The sequence below is a fragment of the Vidua chalybeata genome, chromosome 31, assembly GCF_026979565.1.
Source record: "Vidua chalybeata isolate OUT-0048 chromosome 31, bVidCha1 merged haplotype, whole genome shotgun sequence".
In the NCBI taxonomy this organism is placed as follows: domain Eukaryota; kingdom Metazoa; phylum Chordata; class Aves; order Passeriformes; family Viduidae; genus Vidua; species Vidua chalybeata.
The window spans coordinates 595,722-615,038 of NC_071560.1; the positions used below are offsets into that span (position 1 = coordinate 595,722).

Genomic DNA, 19,317 nt, shown 5'->3' on the forward strand with positions numbered 1-19,317 from the left:
GACGTGGGGACACAGCCAGGGACAGCCCAGAGACAGCCCAGGGATGTGGGGACAGCCCCAGGAACATGGGGACACACCCAGGGACAGCTCCAGGGACATGGGGACAGTTCAGGGACAGCCCAGGGACAGCCATGGGACACCCCTGGGGTCACAGGGACATCCCCAGGGACAGGGGGACACCTGTGGGGACACACTCGGGCACGTGGGGACACTCGCAGGGACAGCCCAGGGACATGGGGACAGCTGGGGACAGTCCAGGGGCAGCCAAGGCACAAGGGGAAACCACCAGGGACAGCCCCAGGGACATGGGGACAATCCCAGAGACAGCCCGGGGACACCTTGGGACACCCAGAGCCATGGGGACAACTCTGGGGACATCTTGGGACACCTCAAGGTCATGGGGACACCCCTGATACAGCCCAGGGACATCCTGGGGACACCCTGGGGACACTTGGGGACACGGGGACACCCTGGAGGACACCTGGGGACATGCCAGGGACACCCCAGGGACTTGGGGACAATCGTGGGGACACACGTGGGCCATGCCGTGTGTCCGTGTCCCTTGGTGTCCCCACGGCCCCTGTCACCTCTGTGTCACCCACGTCCTACATGTGCCTGTCACCCCCACGTCCTTCTGTGTCCCCTGTGTCCCTTTGTACCCCGCGTCCCTCTGTCCCCTGTGTCCCCAGTGCCACTTGTGTCATTCTGGGTGTCCCCAGTGTCCCTGTATCCCTGATGTCCCTGTGTCGCCCTCGATGTCCCTGATGTCCCCAGTGTCCCCTGGCTGTCCCCGTGTGTCCCTCACCTGCTGATGATCCGAGTCCCTGTGTGCCTCTGCCCTTGTGTGTCCCCATGTCCCCAGAGTCCGTGTGTCCCCATGTCCCCATATCCCCATGTCCCCAGAGTCCCTGTGTGTCCCTATATCCCTGCTGTCCCCAATGTCCTTGTCTGTCCCCAGTGTCCCACTGTCCCCATGTCCCTGTCTGTCCCCATGTTTCCTCAATGTCCCCATGTCCCCTCGATGTCCCCATGTCCCCAGGCTGTCCCCGCTGTCCCCGTGTGTCCCTCACCTGCCGATGACGCTCTTGATCTGCGAGTCCCAGTGTGTCCCCGTGTCCCCAGTGTCCCCAATGTCCCCGTGTCTCTGTCTGTCCCCATGTCCCCAGTGTCCCCAGTGTCCCCATGTCCCTGTGTCCCTGTCTATCCCCATGTCCCTGTCTGTCCCCGTGTCCCTGGCTGTCCCTGTGTGTCCCTCACCTGCCAATGATCTGTGAGTCCCTGTGTGTCCCCATGTCCCTGTCTGTCCCCATGTCCCTGTCTGTCCCCATGTTTCCTCAATGTCCCCATGTCCCCTCGATGTCCCCATGTCCCCAGGCTGTCCCCACTGTCCCCGTGTGTCCCTCACCTGCAGATGACGCTCTTGATCTGTGAGTCCCCATGTGTCCCTGGCCCTGTGTGTCCCCATGTCTGCAGGGTCCCCTTGTCCCCATGTCCCTGTCTGTCCCCATGTCCCCAGTGTCCCCAATGTCCCCATGTCTCTGTGTCCCTGTCTGTCCCCATGTTTCCTCAATGTCTCCATGTCCTCGCTGTCCCCGTGTGTCCCTCACCTGCTGATGATCTGCAAGTCCCTGTGTGTCCCTGTCCCCGTGTGTCCCCGTGTCCCCATAGCCCTGTTTGTCTCCACAGTCCCTGTCTGTCCCCATGTCCCTGTCTGTCCCCATGTTTCCTCAATGTCCCCATGTCCCCTCGATGTTCCCATGTCCCCAGTGTCCTTGTCTGTCACCGATGTCCCTGTCTGTCCCCAGTGTCCCCAGTGTCCCCAATGTCCCATCGATGTCCCTGTGTCCCCTGGCTGTCCCCACGGTCCCTGGCTGTCCCTCACCTGCTGATGATGCTCTTGATCTGCGAGTCCCTGTGTGCCCCCGTGTCCCTGTCTGTCCCCAGTGTCCCTATGTCCCTGTGTCCCAGTCTATCCCCATGTCCCCTCGATGTCCCCCTGTCCCAGGCTGTCCCTGCTGTCCCCGTGTGTCCCTCACCTGCCGATTATGCTCTTGATCTGCGGGTCCCCATGTCCCTGTACCCTGTGTGTCCCCATGTCCCTTTGTGCCCCCATGTCCCTGTCTGTCCCCATGTCCCTGTCTGTCCCCATGTTTCCTCAATGTTCCCATGTCCCCTCGATGTCCCCATGTCCCCAGGCTGTCTCCGCTGTCCCTGTGTGTCCCTCACCTGCTGATGATGCTCTTGATCTGCGAGTCCCTGTGTGTCCCTGTCCCTGTGTGTCCCCGTGTCCCTGTCTGTCCCCATGTCCCTGTCTGTCCCCATGTCCCTGTCTGTCCCCATGTTTTCTCAATGTCCCACGTCCCTCGATGTCCTCGTGTCCCCGCTGTCCCCGTGTGTCCCTTACCTGCCGATGATGCTCTTGATCTGCGAGTCCCTGTGTGTCCCTGTCCCTGTGTGTTCCCGTGTGCCCATGTCCCTGTCTGTCCCCATGTCCCTGTCTGTCCCCATGTTTTCTCAATGTCCCCACATCCCTCGATGTCCCCGTGTCCCCGCTGTCCCCGTGTGTCCCTCACCTGCCGATGATGCTCTTGATCTGCGAGTCCTTCTCCTGCTGCTGCTGCCGGAGCCGTTTCTCGCTGAGCTCCAGGCGCTGCTGGTACTGCAGGAGGATGCGGCTGGTCTGCTCCTCCTGCGTCACCAGGCGCCGCTCGTACTCCTCCAGCTTGCGGTTGGACATGTGCAGCCGCTCCTTCAGCGAGTGGATCTCCTCCTCGTACTCCTTCACCTGCCAAAGGGACACTGCAGCGCACCTGGGGACACCTGGGCACACCTGGGGACACCTGGGCACACCTGGGAACTCCCTACACCCAGCTACGGGCACACCTGTCACACCTGGGCACAGCTACAGGCACACCTGTCATACCTGTCACACCTGGGAACCCCCTACACCCAGCTATGGGCACACCTGTCACACCTGGGCACAGCTACAGGCACACCTGTCACACCTGTCACCCCCTGTCCCTGTGCAGCCGCTCCTTCAGTGAGTGGATCTCCTCCTCCTCATACTCCTTCACCTGCCAAAGGGACACTGCAGCGCACCTGGGGACACCCAACACACCTGGGCACACCTGGGAACCCCCTACACCCAGCTGTGGGCACACCTGTCACCCCTCCCCGTCTCCTCCTTATAGTCCTTCACCTGACACATCTCCTGGAGCTGGCACACCTGGATCCCTGCCCACCTGGATCCCTGCACACCTGGGTCCCAGCACACCTGGGTCCCTGCACACCTGGATCCCAGCACACCTGGAGCTGGGGACATTGGGGGTCCATAGGATCATTTCCTGGCACCTGCACACCTGGATCCCTGCACACCTGAGATCCACCAGGACCATCCCCTGGATCCTTGAACATCTGGGCACACCTGGGTACCAGGACATCTGCATACCTGGATCCTGGCACACCTGAACAACTGCTCACCTGGACCCTGGCACACCTGAACATCAACACACCTGAACATCTGCACACCTGAGCTCCGCCACCATCATCCGCTGGATCCCTGCACACCTGAGCACACCTGAACATGCCTAAGCACACCTGTATCACTCACACCTGAGCACACCTGAGCGCGCTTATATCAGTCACACCTGGGCACACCTGGATCCCTCACACACCTGTGTCACTCACACCTGTGTCACTCACACCTGGGCACACCTGTGTCACTCACACCTGCCCTACCCGGTCCAGCCGGCTCTCGTCCATGGACTTGGAGTACTCCTTGAGCTTGTACTCCTCGCGCTCGATGTGCGAGCTCTCGATGTCGGCCGACAGGTGCGGCATGTTGGACACCCAGGCCACCGTGCGCTCGGCCGCCGGCAGCACTGGGTTCAGCGTGGACGGCGTCTGCGACGCCTGCGGGGACACCGCCACACCGAGGGGACACCGAGGGGACACGGGGGACACGGGGACACGGGGGACAGGGGGACACCGCCACACCGAGGGGACACGGGGGACACGGGGACACCGCACACCGAGGGGACACCGAGGGGACATGGGGGGACAGGGAGGGGACGGTGTGGGGACAGGGGGACATGGGGACAGCATGGGAACATGGGGACAGTGAGGGGACAGCGTGGGGACACAGGGACAATGAGGGGACAGTGTGGGGACACGGGGACAGTGTGGGGTCAGTAAGGGGACAGTGTGGGGACATGGGGACAGTGGGGACACAGGGAAAGTGAGGGGACAGTGTGGGGACACGGGAACAGTATGGGGTCAGTGAGGGGACAGTGTGGTGACATGGGGACATCGGGGGCAGTGCAGGGACATGGGGACAGCATGGGGACACGGAGAGAGCGAGGGGACATGGGGACACAGAGGGACATCAGGGACAGCAGGGGGACATGGGGACATTGACAGACATAGGGGGACAGGGGGACATCAGGGGAATATGGAAGGGATGGGGGACACGGGGGCCATGGGGATAAAGGGGGACATCGGGGGGACATTGGGGACACCAGGCAGACATGGGTGACATGGGGACACAGGGGACATGGGGATGTGGGGACACAGGAGGACATGGGGGGACACAAGGGGACACAAAGATGAGTTTGGTTCCCCCTCCACCACCCTGTCCCCACCCTGTCCCCAGCATGTCCCCATGCCCCACATGCCAATGTCCCCATGTCCCCCACACCTCAACACCCCGCACATCCCCAAGGCCCCACATTCTCCCATAACCCCCCATGGCCCCAGTGTCCCCATGATCCCACACTGTCCCCCAGTGTCCCCAATGTCCCCCCCAATTTCCAATGTCCTCACATCCCTCAATGTCCCCAAAGTCCTCACATGTCCCCATGTCCCCAGTGTCCCCATGCCCCCAACACCCCACACATCCCCAACGCCCCATATCCCCCATATCCCCAGTGTCCCCAAGTCCCCCACATCCCCCAATGTTCCCAAAGTCCTCACATCTCCCCATGTCCCCAGTGTCCCAATATCCCCCACATCCCCAATGTCCCCTACACCCTCCAGTGTCCCCAAAGTCCCCCACACCCCCAATGTCCCCCTTGTCCCCAATGTGCCCCCATGTCCCCACTGTCCCCCACCCCTCCCACTGTCCCCACTGTCCCCCCTGTCCCGTCTGTCCCCTCTCTCCCCCTTGTCCCCGCTGCTGTCCCCGTTGTCCCCGCTGTCCCCTCACCTGCTTGGTGACGGGCGGTTTCATGCCGGCCACCGAGGCCTCCTTGGCCAGCGAGGGCTGGCGGGAGCGGGCCGGGCCGTAGGCGGGCTCGGGCGAGGCCAGCAGGTTCCCGCTGGCCGGGCGCGGCTTCTGGGGCACCCCCAGCGCCGAGGGACCCCCGCCCCCTTTCCCCGCCCGCGACCCCCGCGGGGTGGGCGGCGGGGGGGCCCCGATGGTGATCTGGGGGGGGGCCAGCGTGTCCTGGAGCGACAGCTGCCTGCGGCCGAAGTCGCCGCCCGGCCGCCCGAACTCGTCGCTGTAGCTGTGGCTGTGCGTGATGTGTTTCTGGGGAGGGGTCGCCAGCTCCTCGCTCTTGCTGTAGCCGTGCAGCGGCGGCGGGGGGACGCCCCCGAAGTGTCCCCCCTCTCCGCCGCCCCCCTCGCCCCTCCCGCCGCCCCCTCCGCCCCCGTCGGGGCCGCGCAGGGGCCCGTCGGCGGCCAGGTGGAACAGCGGGTTCTGGAAGGAGAGCGGCACCCGCAGCTGCGGGCCCCCGGGCTCGGGCACGCCCAGGCGCGGCGGGGCCAGGCTGGAGGCGCTGCCCTGCGAGAGGCGACCGGGCCGCAGCCCCCCCTGGCCCGCGCCCCCCGGGGCCGCGCCCCCGGCCAGCAGCTCGGCCGGCAGGCTGGGGATACTGTCCACGCGTCCGTCCTGCAGGTCCAGCATGGACACGCTCTTGCCGACCCCCAGCGCGCCCCCGCGGCCGCCCTCGGGCTCGGTCAGGTCCGAGCTGCTGGTGCAGTAGGCGGGCGAGGAGCGGGCGAGCGGCGGGCGGCTCAGGACCAGCATCTCGGGAGGGCCCTTCTCCTGCGGCGGGGACGGCAGGCGCGGCACGTCCATGGAGCTGGGGGAGCGACGGGGCACGGGGTGCGGGCACCGGGGAGTGGGCACGGGCGTGTGGGGTGGGATGTGGGGCAGGATGGGGTCACGGGGATGTGGGGTACGGGGTGTGGGGTGGGATGTGGGGTGGGATGTGGGGTATGGGGGTGTGGGGTATGGGTGTGTGAGATATGGGGATGTGGGGTATGGGGATATGGGGCGGGATGGAAGGTACAGGGATGTGGGGTATGGGGATGTGGGGTATGGGGTGTGGGTCACGGGGATGTGAGGTATGGGGATGTGGGGTATGGGGTTATGGGGTACGGGGATACGGGATGGGATATGGGGTATGGGCATGTGGAGTATGGGGATATGGGGCGGGATGGAAGGTACGGGGATGTGGGGTACAGGGATGTGGGGTATGGGGGTGTGAGATATGGGGATGTGGGGTATGGGGTGTGGGTCATGGGGATGTGAGGTATGGAGATGTGGGGTGGGATGTGGGGTACAGAGGTATGGGGTACAGGGATGTGGGATGGGGATATGGCGTGGAGATATGGGATGGGATATGGGACAGGAATATGGGGTGGGGATATGGGGTGGGAATGTGGGATGGGGATATGGGATGGGGAGACAGTGAGGGATGGAGGGGACAGGGGATTGGGGACAGGGGATGGAGGAATGAGGGATATGGGATGGGGAACACACATGGGATGAGGGCGGTTGGACACTATCCCATATCCCAAATCCATCTCTGGAATCATCATCTCTTGGCTGTCCCTGTCCCGTCCCGCCTGTCCACGCCTGCCCCGAACATTCCTGTTCCCATCCCAAACGTTCCCATCCCATCCCAAACGTTCCTGTCCCCATCCCAAACGTTCCCATCCCATCCCAAACATTCCTGTCCCCCTCCCAAATGTTCCTGTTCCCATCCCAAGCGTTCCCATCCCATCCCAAGCGTTCCCATCCCATCCCATCCCATCCCAAACATTTCCATCCCCATGCCTGTGCCCATTCCTGTTCCTGATCCCAGTTTCATCCCTACCCCAATGCCAATCACCATCCCCATCCTGATCCCAAATCCCAAACCCCAAATCCCAAACCCCAAACCCCAATTCCCAATTCCCAAACCCCAAATCCCAAATCCCAAGCCCCTCCCCTCACCTGTTGAGCCCCCGGACCATGTAGGATTGGAGATCCACGGAGCTGTGGGGACAGGGACAGGTGAGAGCCAGGTGAGACCCGGGGACACCTGGGACAGGTAGGGGGACACCAGGGGCACACCGGAGCAGGTGGGGACATGGTGGGGACACTGGGGTAGGACAGGTGACACTCCCAGGTGACACCAGGAGGACACCAGGACAGGGACAGGTGACATCCCCGGGGACACCTGGGACAGGTGGGGACACCGGAAAAGGGACAGGTGACACCTGCAGGTGAGAGCTGGGGACACCAGGGGGACACTGGGGCAGGAGAGGCGAGAGCCGGGGACACCTGGGACAGGTGAGGGGACACCAGGGGGACACTGGGGCAGGACAGGTGACACCCCCAGGTGACACCAGGAGGACACCTGGGAGAGGTGGGAACATGGGGGGACATGAGGGTAGGACAGGTGACACTCCCAGGTGACACCAGGAGGACACTGGGGCAGGACAGGTGACAATCCCAGGTGAGACCTGGGGACAGGTGGGGACATAGGGGGGACACTGAGGCAGGACAGGTGACAACCCCAGGTGAGATCTGGGGACACCAAGGGAATATGGAAGGGACAGGTGAGAGCCAGGTGAGACCCGGGGACACCTGGGAAAGGTGAGGGGACACCAGGGGGACACCAGGGCAGGACAGGTGACACCCCCAGGTGACACCCCCAGGTGACATCCCTGGGGACACCTGGGACAGTTGGGGGCACTGGAAAAGAGACAGGTGACACCCCCAGGTGAGACCTGGCAACAACAGGTGACATTGGGGGTCACAGGTGGGACGTGAAGGTCCCGCAGGTATTTGGGGCCACCATGGGGCCACGGGGGGGGGGGGGGGTGAGACCAGGTGAGACAGGGGGACACCTTGGCCATATGAGGGGATGCAAGGGGGCGTGGCAGGTGAGACCAAGGGCCACCCAAGGTGAGATCAGGTGAGGACAGGTGAGACCTTGGCCACACAAGGGGACGTGAGGGGGCATGGTGGGTGGGTGGGGCTACCCCAGGTGAGACCAGGTGAGACAGGGGGAACACCTTGGGGACACACGAAGGGGGCATGGCAGGTGGGTGGGGACACACCAGGTGAGACTGAGCGCCACCAGGTGAGATGGAGGGGACACCTTGGCCATGCAACCAGACACAATGGGGGGTGACAGGTGAGACCGAGGGCCACCAGGTGAAGCCAGGTGAGACCTTGGCCCCACAAAGAGACATGAGGGGGCATGGCAGGTGAGACCAAGGACCACCAGGTGAGACAGGGGGACACCTTGGCCATACGAGGGGACACAAGGGGGCGTGGCTGGGCAGGTGCCTCACCTGTTGAGGTCGCGCACGAGGTAGGGCTGCAGGTCGGCCGAGGGCCCGCGCAGCACCAGCCCCTTGGGCGGCAGCCGCTCGCCCTGGCTCGGCTGCCGCTGCAGGTGAGGGTTGCGCAGCGCCACGCTGATGTCGGTCAGCAGCCGCGGCAGCGGGCCCAGCTTCAGCAGTGCCTCCTGCGGGGACAGGTGGGCACACCTGAGCACACCTGAAGCACCTGGGCACACCTGGGCATGCCTGGGAGCACCTGGGCACATCTGAGCGCACCTGGGTGCACCTGGGCACACCTGGGACCTCATCTAGGGGTACCCCAATGACTGCAATGGGGCCCAGCTTCAGCAGTGCCTCCTGCGGGGACAGGTGGGCGCACCTGAGCACACCTGGGCACACCTGAGTGCACCTGGGAACACCTGGGAACAGCTGAGGGCACCTGGGAGCACCTGGAACCTTAACTAGAGCAACCTTATTGATCTCCCAATGACTGCAATGGGGCCCAGCTTCAGCGGCGCCTCCTGTGGGGACAGGTGAGCACATCTGAGCGCGCCTGAGCGCACCTGAGTGCACTTGGGAGCACCTGAGCGCACTTGGGACCTCATCTAGGGAAACCCCATTGGCCTCACAATGACTGCGATGGGGCCCAGCTTCAGCAGCGCCTTCTGTGGTGACAGGTGAGTGCACCTGAGTGCACCTGGGTGCACCTGGGCACACTTGGGCACACCTGGGAACACCTGGGAATACCTGGGCACACCTGGGAACAGCTGAGAGCACCTGAGAGCACCTGGGAACACCTGAATGCACCTGGGAGCACCTGGGACCTCATCTAGGGGTGACAGGGCCCAGCTTCAGCAGCGCCTCCTGCGGGGGGCACTCCGCACACCTGGGCACACCTGGCACACCTGGGGAGCTCACCTGGGCAGGTGGGACCCCTAGGACCTCACCTGGGGGGACCCCAGGAAGCTCCCGTGGTGGGACACTGGTGGGGGGACACCTGCGGAGGCTGGGGGGGGTCATCCTGCCCATGACCAGCCCCCAGGTGAGGGTGTGGCTGCACAGGTGAGGGTGTGGCTGCACTCGTGAGACTGAGGCCACAGAGGTGAGGCTGTGGGTGCACAGGTGAGGCTGTGCCTGCACAGGTGAGAGGTGCCCAGGTGCGGTACCTTGCTGAGCTGGCTCATGACCTCCCAGAGCAGCGCGTGCAGCGTGGACAGCTCGCGGCCCAGGTCGATGTAGCCCTCGAAGCTGGTGCTGTTGGTCAGCGTGTCCAGGTTGGAGATCTCGTACAGGAACTGCTGCATGCTGGCCCACTCCAGCTCCAGGAACTCGTTCATGAACGCCATGTACTCCTCCTTGCTCCCGAACCTGCCACAGGTGTGCCAGGTGAGTGCAGGGCCGCCAGGTGGGCGGGGACACCCCCAGCAGGTGAGGGCAGGGCCAGCAGGTGGGCCCCAGCAGGTGAGGGGCATCTCCAGTGTGAAGGTGGGGGTGGCAGGTGGCAGGTGAGGGGTAGGGAAGGGTGGGAGGGGGTTGTCCATCATCCATCATCATCTGTTGTCATCCATTGTCACCCATCATCCATCATCATCCACTGCTATTTGTCATCCATCATCATCCTTCATCCATTGTCAGCATCCAATAGACATCCACCCATCCATCCATCATCCATCATCCATCCATCCATCCATCCATCATCCATCCATCATCATCATCCGTCATCCATCCATCCATCCATCCATCCATCCATCCATCCATCCATCATCCATCATCCATCCGTCCATCCATCCATCATCCATCCATCATCCATCCATCCATCCATCCATCCGTCCATCCATCCATCATCCATCCATCCATCCATCCATCCATCATCCATCCATCCATCCATCCATCCATGATCCATCCATCCATCATCCATCCATCCATCATCCATCCATCCATCCCTCATCCATCCCTCATCCATCCATCCATCATCCATCATCCATCCATCAATCATCCATCATCCATCCATCCATCCATCCATCCATCCATCCATCCATCCATCCATCCATCATCCATCCATCATCCATCCATCCATCCATCCATCATCCATCCATCCATCCATCCATCATCCATCTCCACCCCTCCCACCCTTCCCTGACCCCACCCCCAGACCCCTCCCCTGTCCCTCCCGCCGTTGCTGCCCTCACTTGGTGAAGTTGGCCAAGTTCTGGATGACCTTGGCGATGAGGGTCAGCGTCCGCGCCGTCTGCTCGTCGGGGTACTCCTGCATGAGTCCGAAGAGGCTGGGGGACATCACGGCGGGGCACAGGAAGCGCAGGAAGAGCGAGGCGCTGATCAGGCGGTCGGCGATGTCCTCGCGCCCGCGCTCGGCGCAGCGCAGCCGCCACGAGGCGAACACCTCCTTCAGCTCCCGCGGGAACACGCTGCCGGCAGGACATGGCGGGACACGGTGGGACACGGTGGGACACGGACCCGAGGGACCTTCCGGGCCATCCCGCCGCGTCCCTGCACTCACCAGTGGGAGTTGACCACCTTGCAGAGCGCCAGCTCGCAGCACATGCGCAGGTTGGCCTGGTGGTCGGCCAGGGTGGAGGCCGAGCACTTCATGGGGTCCACCTCGCAGTTCTCCTCCGACTCATAGAGCGCCCGGATGAACTCGCCTGCGGCACGGCGTGGGCACGGGTGACGCGGGGACACCCACGGGGACACCGAGGGGCAGGGGAGAAGGGACCCGGCCGTGTCATGGATGTGAGAAAGAACCACCCAAAGATCTCATGATGGTGGTGATGGAACTTGACCATGAGTAAGGACCATCCAATGACCTCATGGCCATGAGTGGGGACCACCCAAGCGTGTCATGGATGTGAGAAGGGACCACCCAAAAATCTCATGATGGCAGTGATGGAACCTGGCCATGAGTGGGGACAATCCAATGATCTAATGGCCATGACAGGGGCCACCCAACTGTGTCATGGCCATGAGAACTGACTACCCAATGATCTCATGGTCACAAGAAGGGACCACCCAATGATTTCATGGCCACAACGATCTCATGATGGTGGTGATGGAACCTGGTCATCAGCGGGGACCACCCAACAATGTCATGACCACAAGAAGGGACCCAACCCTGTCATGGCCATGAAAAGTGACCACCCAGTGATTTCATGATGGTGGTGATAGAACCTGACCATGAGTGGGGACCACCCAAGATCTGATGATGATAACGGAAATGGAACCTGGAAACACCCAATGATCTCATGGCCATAAGAAGGAACGACCCAACAATCTCACAATGGTGGTGATGGAACCTGGCTATGAGTGGGGATGACCCAACCCCTCATGTCCACAATGAGGGGCCACCCAACTATGTCAGGACCATGAGCAGGGACCACGCAAATGTCTTATGGCTACAAGAAGAGACCAACCAACCATCTCATTGATGGAACTTGATTGTGAGTAGGGACCACCCAATCATCCCAGAACCATCTGATTGTGGATGTGGCCATGAAGAGACCACCCAATGATCTCATGGCCATGAGAAGGGACAACCTGACGATCTCATGGCCATGAAAAGGGACAACCTGACAATCTCATGATGACGGTGATAGAACCAGGCTGCGAGGAGGGACCTCCCAAACATCTCATGACCAAAACAAGGGGCCACCCAACCATCTCATGACCACCTGTGGGACCACCCAATGACCTCATGATGGTGGTGATGGAACCTGGCTGTGAGCAGGGACCTCCCAACCATCTCATGTCCACAACAAAGGCCTGCCCAACCATGTCATGGCCATGGTAGAGGCCACCCAAATATCTCATGGATGTGAGAAGGGGCCACCCAACCATCTCATGATGGTGGTGATGGAATCTGGTCATGTGTGGGACCCTAAACAATGTCATGGTCACGAGTAGGGACCACCCAACCACATGATGGCCACGAGAACCGACAATCCGACGATTTCATGATGGTGGTGATGGAAACTGGCCATGAGTGAGGACCACCCAATGATCTCATGATGGTGGTGATGGAACTTGGCTGTGAGTGGGCACCATCCAATGGCATCATAGAAATGAGTGGGGACCACTCAAGGATCTCATGACCACAAAGAGGAGCCACCCAACCATGTCATGGCCATAAGTGGGGACCACCCAATGATCACGTGGCCATGAGAAGGAAACACCCAATCATCTCATGGCTATGAGTGGGACCACCCAACCCACCACACCCATACCAATGAGACCAGGCCCCCACCGGCACCCCCAGGTGCAGCTGGAGCTCACCAATGGCGTCCTTGAGGTATTTCTGGCCGATGAGCTTCAGGTACTCCTCGATGGCTTTGGTGGCCAAGGTGTTCTCCCGGAAGATCAGGTGCTCCCGGTCCATGAAACGATCCACCTCCGTCATGGCCATGTCCGACAGGAAGTCCTGCCCGTGACCGTCAGCGTGGCCGAGTGCCACATGTCCTTCTGTCCCATCTCCATCATCCATCCATCTATCTTTATCCATCTCCATTCTTCATCCATCCATCCATCCATCCATCCATCATCCATCCACCCATCCATCCATCCATCCATCCATCATCCATCCATCCATCCATCCATCCATCCATCATCCATCCATCCATCCATCATCCATCATCCATCCATCCATCCATCATCCATCCATCCATCCATCATCCATCATCCATGATCCATCCATCCATCATCCATCCATCCATCCATTATCCATCCATCATCCATCCCTCCATTCATCCATCCCACCACCCCAACCTCCCAAAATCCCACCGTTCCACCCCGCAGGTCCCACCTTGGCCTTGCCGGTGCTCTGCAGGATGTGCACCAGCGCGCAGGCCACCTCCTCCTTGCTCTTGACGCTCAGCACCGGCTCCAGCACGGCGCAGAGCATGCGGTAGTTGTTGGTGACATACTCGGCGAACTCCTTGTAGAGCTCCATGGGCAGGATGCTCATGGTCTGGAAGCGGCTCTTGACCCGCAGCGCCGGGCACCCGGCCTTGCTCTTGCTGCCGCTGGGCTGGCTCAGGGGGTACCACTGCTCGGCGAAGTGCCGCCCGGTGACGCTGGCGATGGGGATGCTCACCATGCCCACGTAGTTGCTCTTGTCCTTCTTCCTCTTCTTGTCGGTGTCCTTGTAGAGGTGCAGGCGGATGGTGCGCACGGCCGGCAGGTTGTTGAACTCGAAGTGCTCGCCCCAGAAGACGTTGTCGGTGCGGGCCTTGCTGGTGGTGCGCGCGTACAGCATGTCGTCCAGGCACAGCTCGCAGTAGTAGCGCTTCTTGGGCGGCAGGTCGCGCGCCTCGATCACCCACAGCTTCAGCACGTTGTCCACGCGCCGGCTGTTGTCCTGCAGGGCGGGGCGGGGGTCTTGTGGTCAGGGCACTGGGGGAGTGGCAACGCCCACGGAGCAGCTCGGAACCGCGTCTGGGCCGTCCTTAGCCCAGTTGGCATCAACACCAGGTGACCATCCCCACTGCCACCAGGTGACCCTCAGCAGCAGGTGACCATTAACACCAGGTGACCATTAACACCAGGTGACCCTCAACACCAGGTGACCATTAACACCAGGTAACCATCCCCACTGCCACCACGTGACCCTCAACACCAGGTGACCATTAACACCAGGTGACCATCCCCACTGCCACCAGGTGATCATTAACACCAGGTGACCCTCAACACCAGGTGATCATCCTCACTGACACCAGGTGATCATTAACACCAGGTGACCATTAACACCAGGTGACCATCCCCAATGCCACCAGGTGATCATTAAAACCAGGTGACCCTCAATGCTAGGTGACTATCCCCACTGCCACCAGGTGACCCTCAGCAGCAGGTGACCATTAACACCAGGTGACCCTCAACACCAGGTGACCATCCCCACTGACACCAGGTGATCATTAACACCAGCTGGCCACCAACACCATCTGACCATCAGCACCCACTGACCATCCACACCAGCTGACCATCAACACTGGGTGACCATCCCTCTACTCACCAGTTGATCGTTAACACCAGTTGACCATTGATACCAGCTGACCACACTCATCGCCATTGCTCAACCATCTTCACCCCCACCAGCTGACCATCAACCTCATGAACACCCTCAATACCAGCTGACCATCAACACCAGTTGACCAGGCTCATTGCCGTGGCTTGGGCATCCTTAGCCCAGCTGACATCAACACCAGCTGACCACTGACACCAGCTGACCACTGACACCAGATGACCATCAACATCATGACCACCCCCATCACCAATTGACCATCAATATCAGCTGACCATCAACATCCCCTCCAACTGATCACCCAGATGACCATCAACACCCACTGACCAGGCTCATGCCCACCAGCTGACCATCAAGCACAGGTGACCGTCAACAGTAGTTGACCGGGCCCATCACCACTGCTTGACCATCCTTATCCCAGCTGACATAAACAATAGGTGACCATCTTCATCCCCACCAGTTAACCATCAACACCATCTGACCATCAACACACTTGACCACAAATACCGTAACCACCTCCACCACCAGCTGACCATTGATGCCAGCTGACCATCAAACAGCAGTTGACCATCAGTAGCAGTTGACCACCTCCATTACTAGTCAACCACCAATACCACCAGTTTACCATCAAACACCAGTTAACCATTGGCACCAGCTGACCATCAACACCAGCTGACCATCACTACTTGACCATCAATATCAGTTGTCCACTTCCATCACCTGTTGACCATTGACACCATGACCATCCCCATCACCATCTGACCATCCCCACCAGCTGACCATCAAAGATCAGCTGACCATCAACACCATGATCAAACCCACCAGTTGACCATTCCCATGACCAGTTAATCATCGACACCAGTTGACCATTTCCATTCCCACCACTTCACCATCCTGATGACCAGTTCACCCCCTCATGACCAGCTCACCATCACCAGCTGACCATCCCCGTGACCCATTGCCCATCCCCATAACCAGGTGACCATTGAACACCAGCTGACCATCAAACACCAGTTAACGATCCCCCATCCCCACCAGCTGCCTACCCCCATGACCATTTGCCCATCCCCATGACCAGTTGCCCATCCCCGTTACCAGTTGCCCATCCCCGTTACCAGTTGCCCACCCCCATGACCATTTGCCCATCCCCATGACCAGTTGCCCATCCCCGTTACCAGTTGCCCATCCCCGTTACCAGTTGCCCACCCCCATGACCATTTGCCCATCCCCATGACCATTTGCCCATCCCCGTGACCAGTTGCCCATCCCCGTTACCAGTTGCCCACCCCCATGACCAGTTGCCCACCCCTATGACCAGTTGCCCATCCCCGTTACCAGTTGCCCACCCCTGTGACCAGTTGACCATCGAACACTGAACACAAGTTGCCCATCAAACACCCCGTCCACCTCCATCCCCACCAGTAGCCCCACCCCCACCCCAGTAGCCCCTCCCCCATTCCCAGTAGCCCCACCCCCACTCCCAGTAGCCCCTCCCACATTCCCAGTAGCCCCACCCCCACTCCCAGTAGCCCCTCCCCCACTCCCATCCCCCACCTTGTTGGGCTTCACGGCGCGCTGCAGGTTCTCGATCCATTTGTCCCTCTCGGCCGCCGACCGACAGGCGAAACATTTGGTGCCCGACGCCGTCGTCACCTGCGGGCACCGCCCCCGCCCAGGTGAGCCACGCCCCGGGGGAGCCCCGAATCCCCGGAAAGCTCCGGAATCCCCGGAAAGCTCCGGAATCCCTCGAAAGCTCCAAAATCCCTGGAAAGCTCTGGAATCCCCGGAAAGCTCTGGGATTCCTGGAAAGCTCCGGAATCCCCAGAAAGTTTTGGAATATGCTGAAAGTTCCAGAATTCCTGGAAAGCTCCCAAATCCGTGGACAATTCCGGAAACCCTGGAAACCTCCGGAAACCGCAGAAAGCTCCAGAATCCCCGGAAAGCTCCGGAATGCGTGGAAATCTCCAGAATGCCCACCTCAAAGCAGAACTCCTGGCCCAGGATGCTGCTGTGCACGGCCTTGATGATGGAATCCTCGTCCAGATTCAGCTCCAGCGCCTCGGCCGCGCTCGAGGGGCTCAGCAGCGACTCGTGCGAGTGCGACTCCTTAAAGCTCTGCATCAGCCGCGCCCTGGGGGATTCCGGAGTTTCGGGAATTCGGGGGGATTTGGGAGGATTTGTGGGCGATTTGGGGGGATTTGAGGGGATTTGGGGGCAATTTGTGGGGGATTTTGGGAGGATTTGGGGGATATTTGGGGGGATTTTGGGGGGATTTGGGGAGGTTTGTGAGAGTGGCACTCCTTAAAGCTCAGCATCAGCTGCGCCCTGGGGGGGATTCCGGGAATTTCGGGAATTCAGGGTGGATTTGGGGGCGATTTGAGGGAATTTGGGGGGATTTGGGGACTTGGAATGGGGTTTGGGGAGGTTTGTGGAGTGTGACTCCTTAAAGCTCTGCATCAGCTGCGCCCAGGGGGAGGATTTGGGGAATTTCAGGAATTTGGGGGGATTTTGGGGGGATTTGGGGAGGTTTGTGCGAGTGCAATTCCTTAAAGCTCTGTATCAGCCGCGTGCTGGGAGGATTCTGGGAATTTCAGGGGATTTGAGGAGAACTGGGGGCGGATTTGGGGGAAATTTGAAGGTATTTTGGGGGGATTTGAGGGAATTTAGGGGGGACGTGAGGAAATTTTGGGGAGATTTTGGGGGGATTTTAGGGGATTTTGAAGGGAGTTTTGGGGAATTTTGGCGGATTTTTTTTTTATTTTGGGGGGATTTGAGGGGATTTTGGGGGGATTTTCAGGGGATTTTTTTCATTTTGGGGGGATTTTGGATGATTTGAGAGGATCTGGGGAGATTTGAGGGGATTTTGGAGGGGATTTTTAGGGGATTTTTAGGGGATTTCCAGGGGATTTTGGGGGGATTTTCGGGGATTTTGGGGGGATATTTGGGGGACTTTGGGATGATTTTGGGAGTTCCTGGTGGAACTCAGGGCTCCCACCCCGGTGGGACCCCAAAGGCCTCCAGGTGTGCCCAGGTGTGTCCCCAGGTGTTGCCGGTACCTGTCACGCTCGGCGCTGTGGGAGCTGCTGGTCCAGTGCCCCCACATGTCCCCAAATGCCCCCGTGGTGTCCCCAGGTGTGCCCTGATGTCCCCAGGTGTGTCCAGGTCTCCTAGGTGTGTCCCAGGTGTGTTGCCAGGTGTCCCCAGGTGCCCCCAAACTCCCTCAGGTGTGTCCCCAGGTGTGTCCAGGTGACCCAAGTGTCCCAGGTGTGTCCCCAGGTGCCCCCAAACCCCCTCAGGTGTGTCCCCAGGTGTATCCAGGTGTCCCCAGGCATGCCCAGGTGTGCCTCCAGGAGTCCCTGTGGTGTCCCCAGGCATGCCCAGGTGTGCCCCCAGGTGTGTCTCTGGGCATCCCTAGATGTATCCAGATACACTCCAAGTGTCCCCAGGTGTCCCCAGGTGTGTCCCAGGTGTGCCCCAGCTGTACCCAGGTGTATGAGGTGTATCTCAGGCGTATCCCCAATGCCCCAGGTGCATCCCAGGTGTATCTCAGGTGTGCCCAGCTGTACCCAGGTGTATCCTCCCAGTGTCCCAGGTACCCCCAGGTGCCCCAGGTGAGTTACCTGTTGCGGTCAGCGCTGTGGAAGCGCGGCAGGATCTGCCGGAAGCTGCCCCAGGTGTGTGAGGTGTGTCCCAGGTGTGTCCCACCTGTATCCCCAATGCCCCAGGTGTGTCCCAGGTGTATGAGGTGTGTCCCAGGTGTATCTCAGGTGTGTCCCAGGTGCCCCTAGGTGTATCTCAGGTGAGCCCATGTGTATCTCAGGTGTATGAGGTGTGTCCCAGGTGTACCCCAGGTGTATCTCAGGTGTTCCCAGGTGCCCCCAGGTGTATGTCAGGTTCGCCCAGGTGTACCTCAGGTGTATCCCAAATGCCCCAGGTGTATGAGGTGCATATCTGGTGTATCCCAGCTGTACCCAGGTGCATCTCAGGTGTGTCCCAGGTGTGTCCCAGGTGCCCCCAGGCGTATCTCAGGTGTATGAGGCGTGCCCCAGGTGAGTTACCTGTCGTGGTCGGCGCTGCGGAAGCGCGGCAGGATCTGCCGGAAGCTGCTGGTCCGGTCCAGCTTGGGCTGGCTCTTGGTGCGCTTGATGGAGCTCTTGAGGCGGCGGCTCAGGAAGCCTTGCTGGGGACAGGGGCACACGGGGTCACCCAGCGGTCACCAGGGGTCACCCAGCGGTCACCCAGGGGTCAGGGGGTCACTTGAGGTGGGGGCTCAGGAAGCCTTGCTGGGGACAGGGGCACATGGGGTCACCCAGCGGTCACCAGGGGTCACCAGGGGTCACCCAGTGGTCACCAGGGGTCAGGGGGTCACTTGAGGTGGGGGCTCAGGAAGCCTTGCTGGGGACAGGGGTACACGGGGTCAGGGGTCACACGGGGGTCAGCGGTCACCCAGGGGTCACCAGGGTCAGCCAGGGCACCCAGCGGTCACCCAGCGGTCAGCCAAGGTCACCCAGGGGTCACTGGGGGTCATGGGGTCACTAGGGTCACCCAGGGGTCACCAGGGTCAGCCAGGGCACCCAGTGGTCAGCCACGGGTCAGGGGTCACCCAGGGGTCAGGGGGTCACTTGAAGCAGTGGCTCAGGAAGCCTTGCTAGGGACAGGGGGCACCCAGGGATCACCCAGGGGTCAGGGGTCACTCAGGGGTCACTGGGGGTCACCCAGGGGTTAGG

General features: G+C 60.8%; 1 protein-coding gene across 10 annotated transcripts in view; it reads right to left on the reverse strand.

Annotated features, from left to right (window-relative positions):
• SYNGAP1 (synaptic Ras GTPase activating protein 1) overlaps nucleotides 1-19,317 on the reverse strand; it is a 36,237-nt gene that overhangs the window by 5,330 nt on the left and 11,590 nt on the right. For 5 of the 10 annotated variants that reach the window (XR_008435234.1, XM_053967753.1, XM_053967760.1 and 2 more), the window contains 14 exons: nucleotides 18,649-18,770; nucleotides 17,647-17,757; nucleotides 16,568-16,721; nucleotides 16,145-16,243; nucleotides 13,376-13,930; nucleotides 12,850-12,994; nucleotides 11,081-11,225; nucleotides 10,752-10,988; nucleotides 9,729-9,930; nucleotides 8,572-8,747; nucleotides 7,223-7,264; nucleotides 5,204-6,083; nucleotides 3,739-3,912; nucleotides 2,574-2,785 (listed from right to left, as the gene is read on the reverse strand). Coding sequence is in view for 9 of the 10 variants with exons in the window: in XM_053967753.1 (XP_053823728.1) it covers nucleotides 2,574-2,785; nucleotides 3,739-3,912; nucleotides 5,204-6,083; nucleotides 7,223-7,264; nucleotides 8,572-8,747; nucleotides 9,729-9,930; nucleotides 10,752-10,988; nucleotides 11,081-11,225; nucleotides 12,850-12,994; nucleotides 13,376-13,930; nucleotides 16,145-16,243; nucleotides 16,568-16,721; nucleotides 17,647-17,757; nucleotides 18,649-18,770 (3,254 nt within the window). In the remaining variant the exon portion in view is untranslated. The remainder of the gene's footprint in view (nucleotides 1-2,573; nucleotides 2,786-3,738; nucleotides 3,913-5,203; nucleotides 6,084-7,222; nucleotides 7,265-8,571; nucleotides 8,748-9,728; nucleotides 9,931-10,751; nucleotides 10,989-11,080; nucleotides 11,226-12,849; nucleotides 12,995-13,375; nucleotides 13,931-16,144; nucleotides 16,244-16,567; nucleotides 16,722-17,646; nucleotides 17,758-18,648; nucleotides 18,771-19,317) is intronic. The other 5 variants (XM_053967758.1, XM_053967755.1, XM_053967761.1 and 2 more) reach the window with 3 other exon arrangements.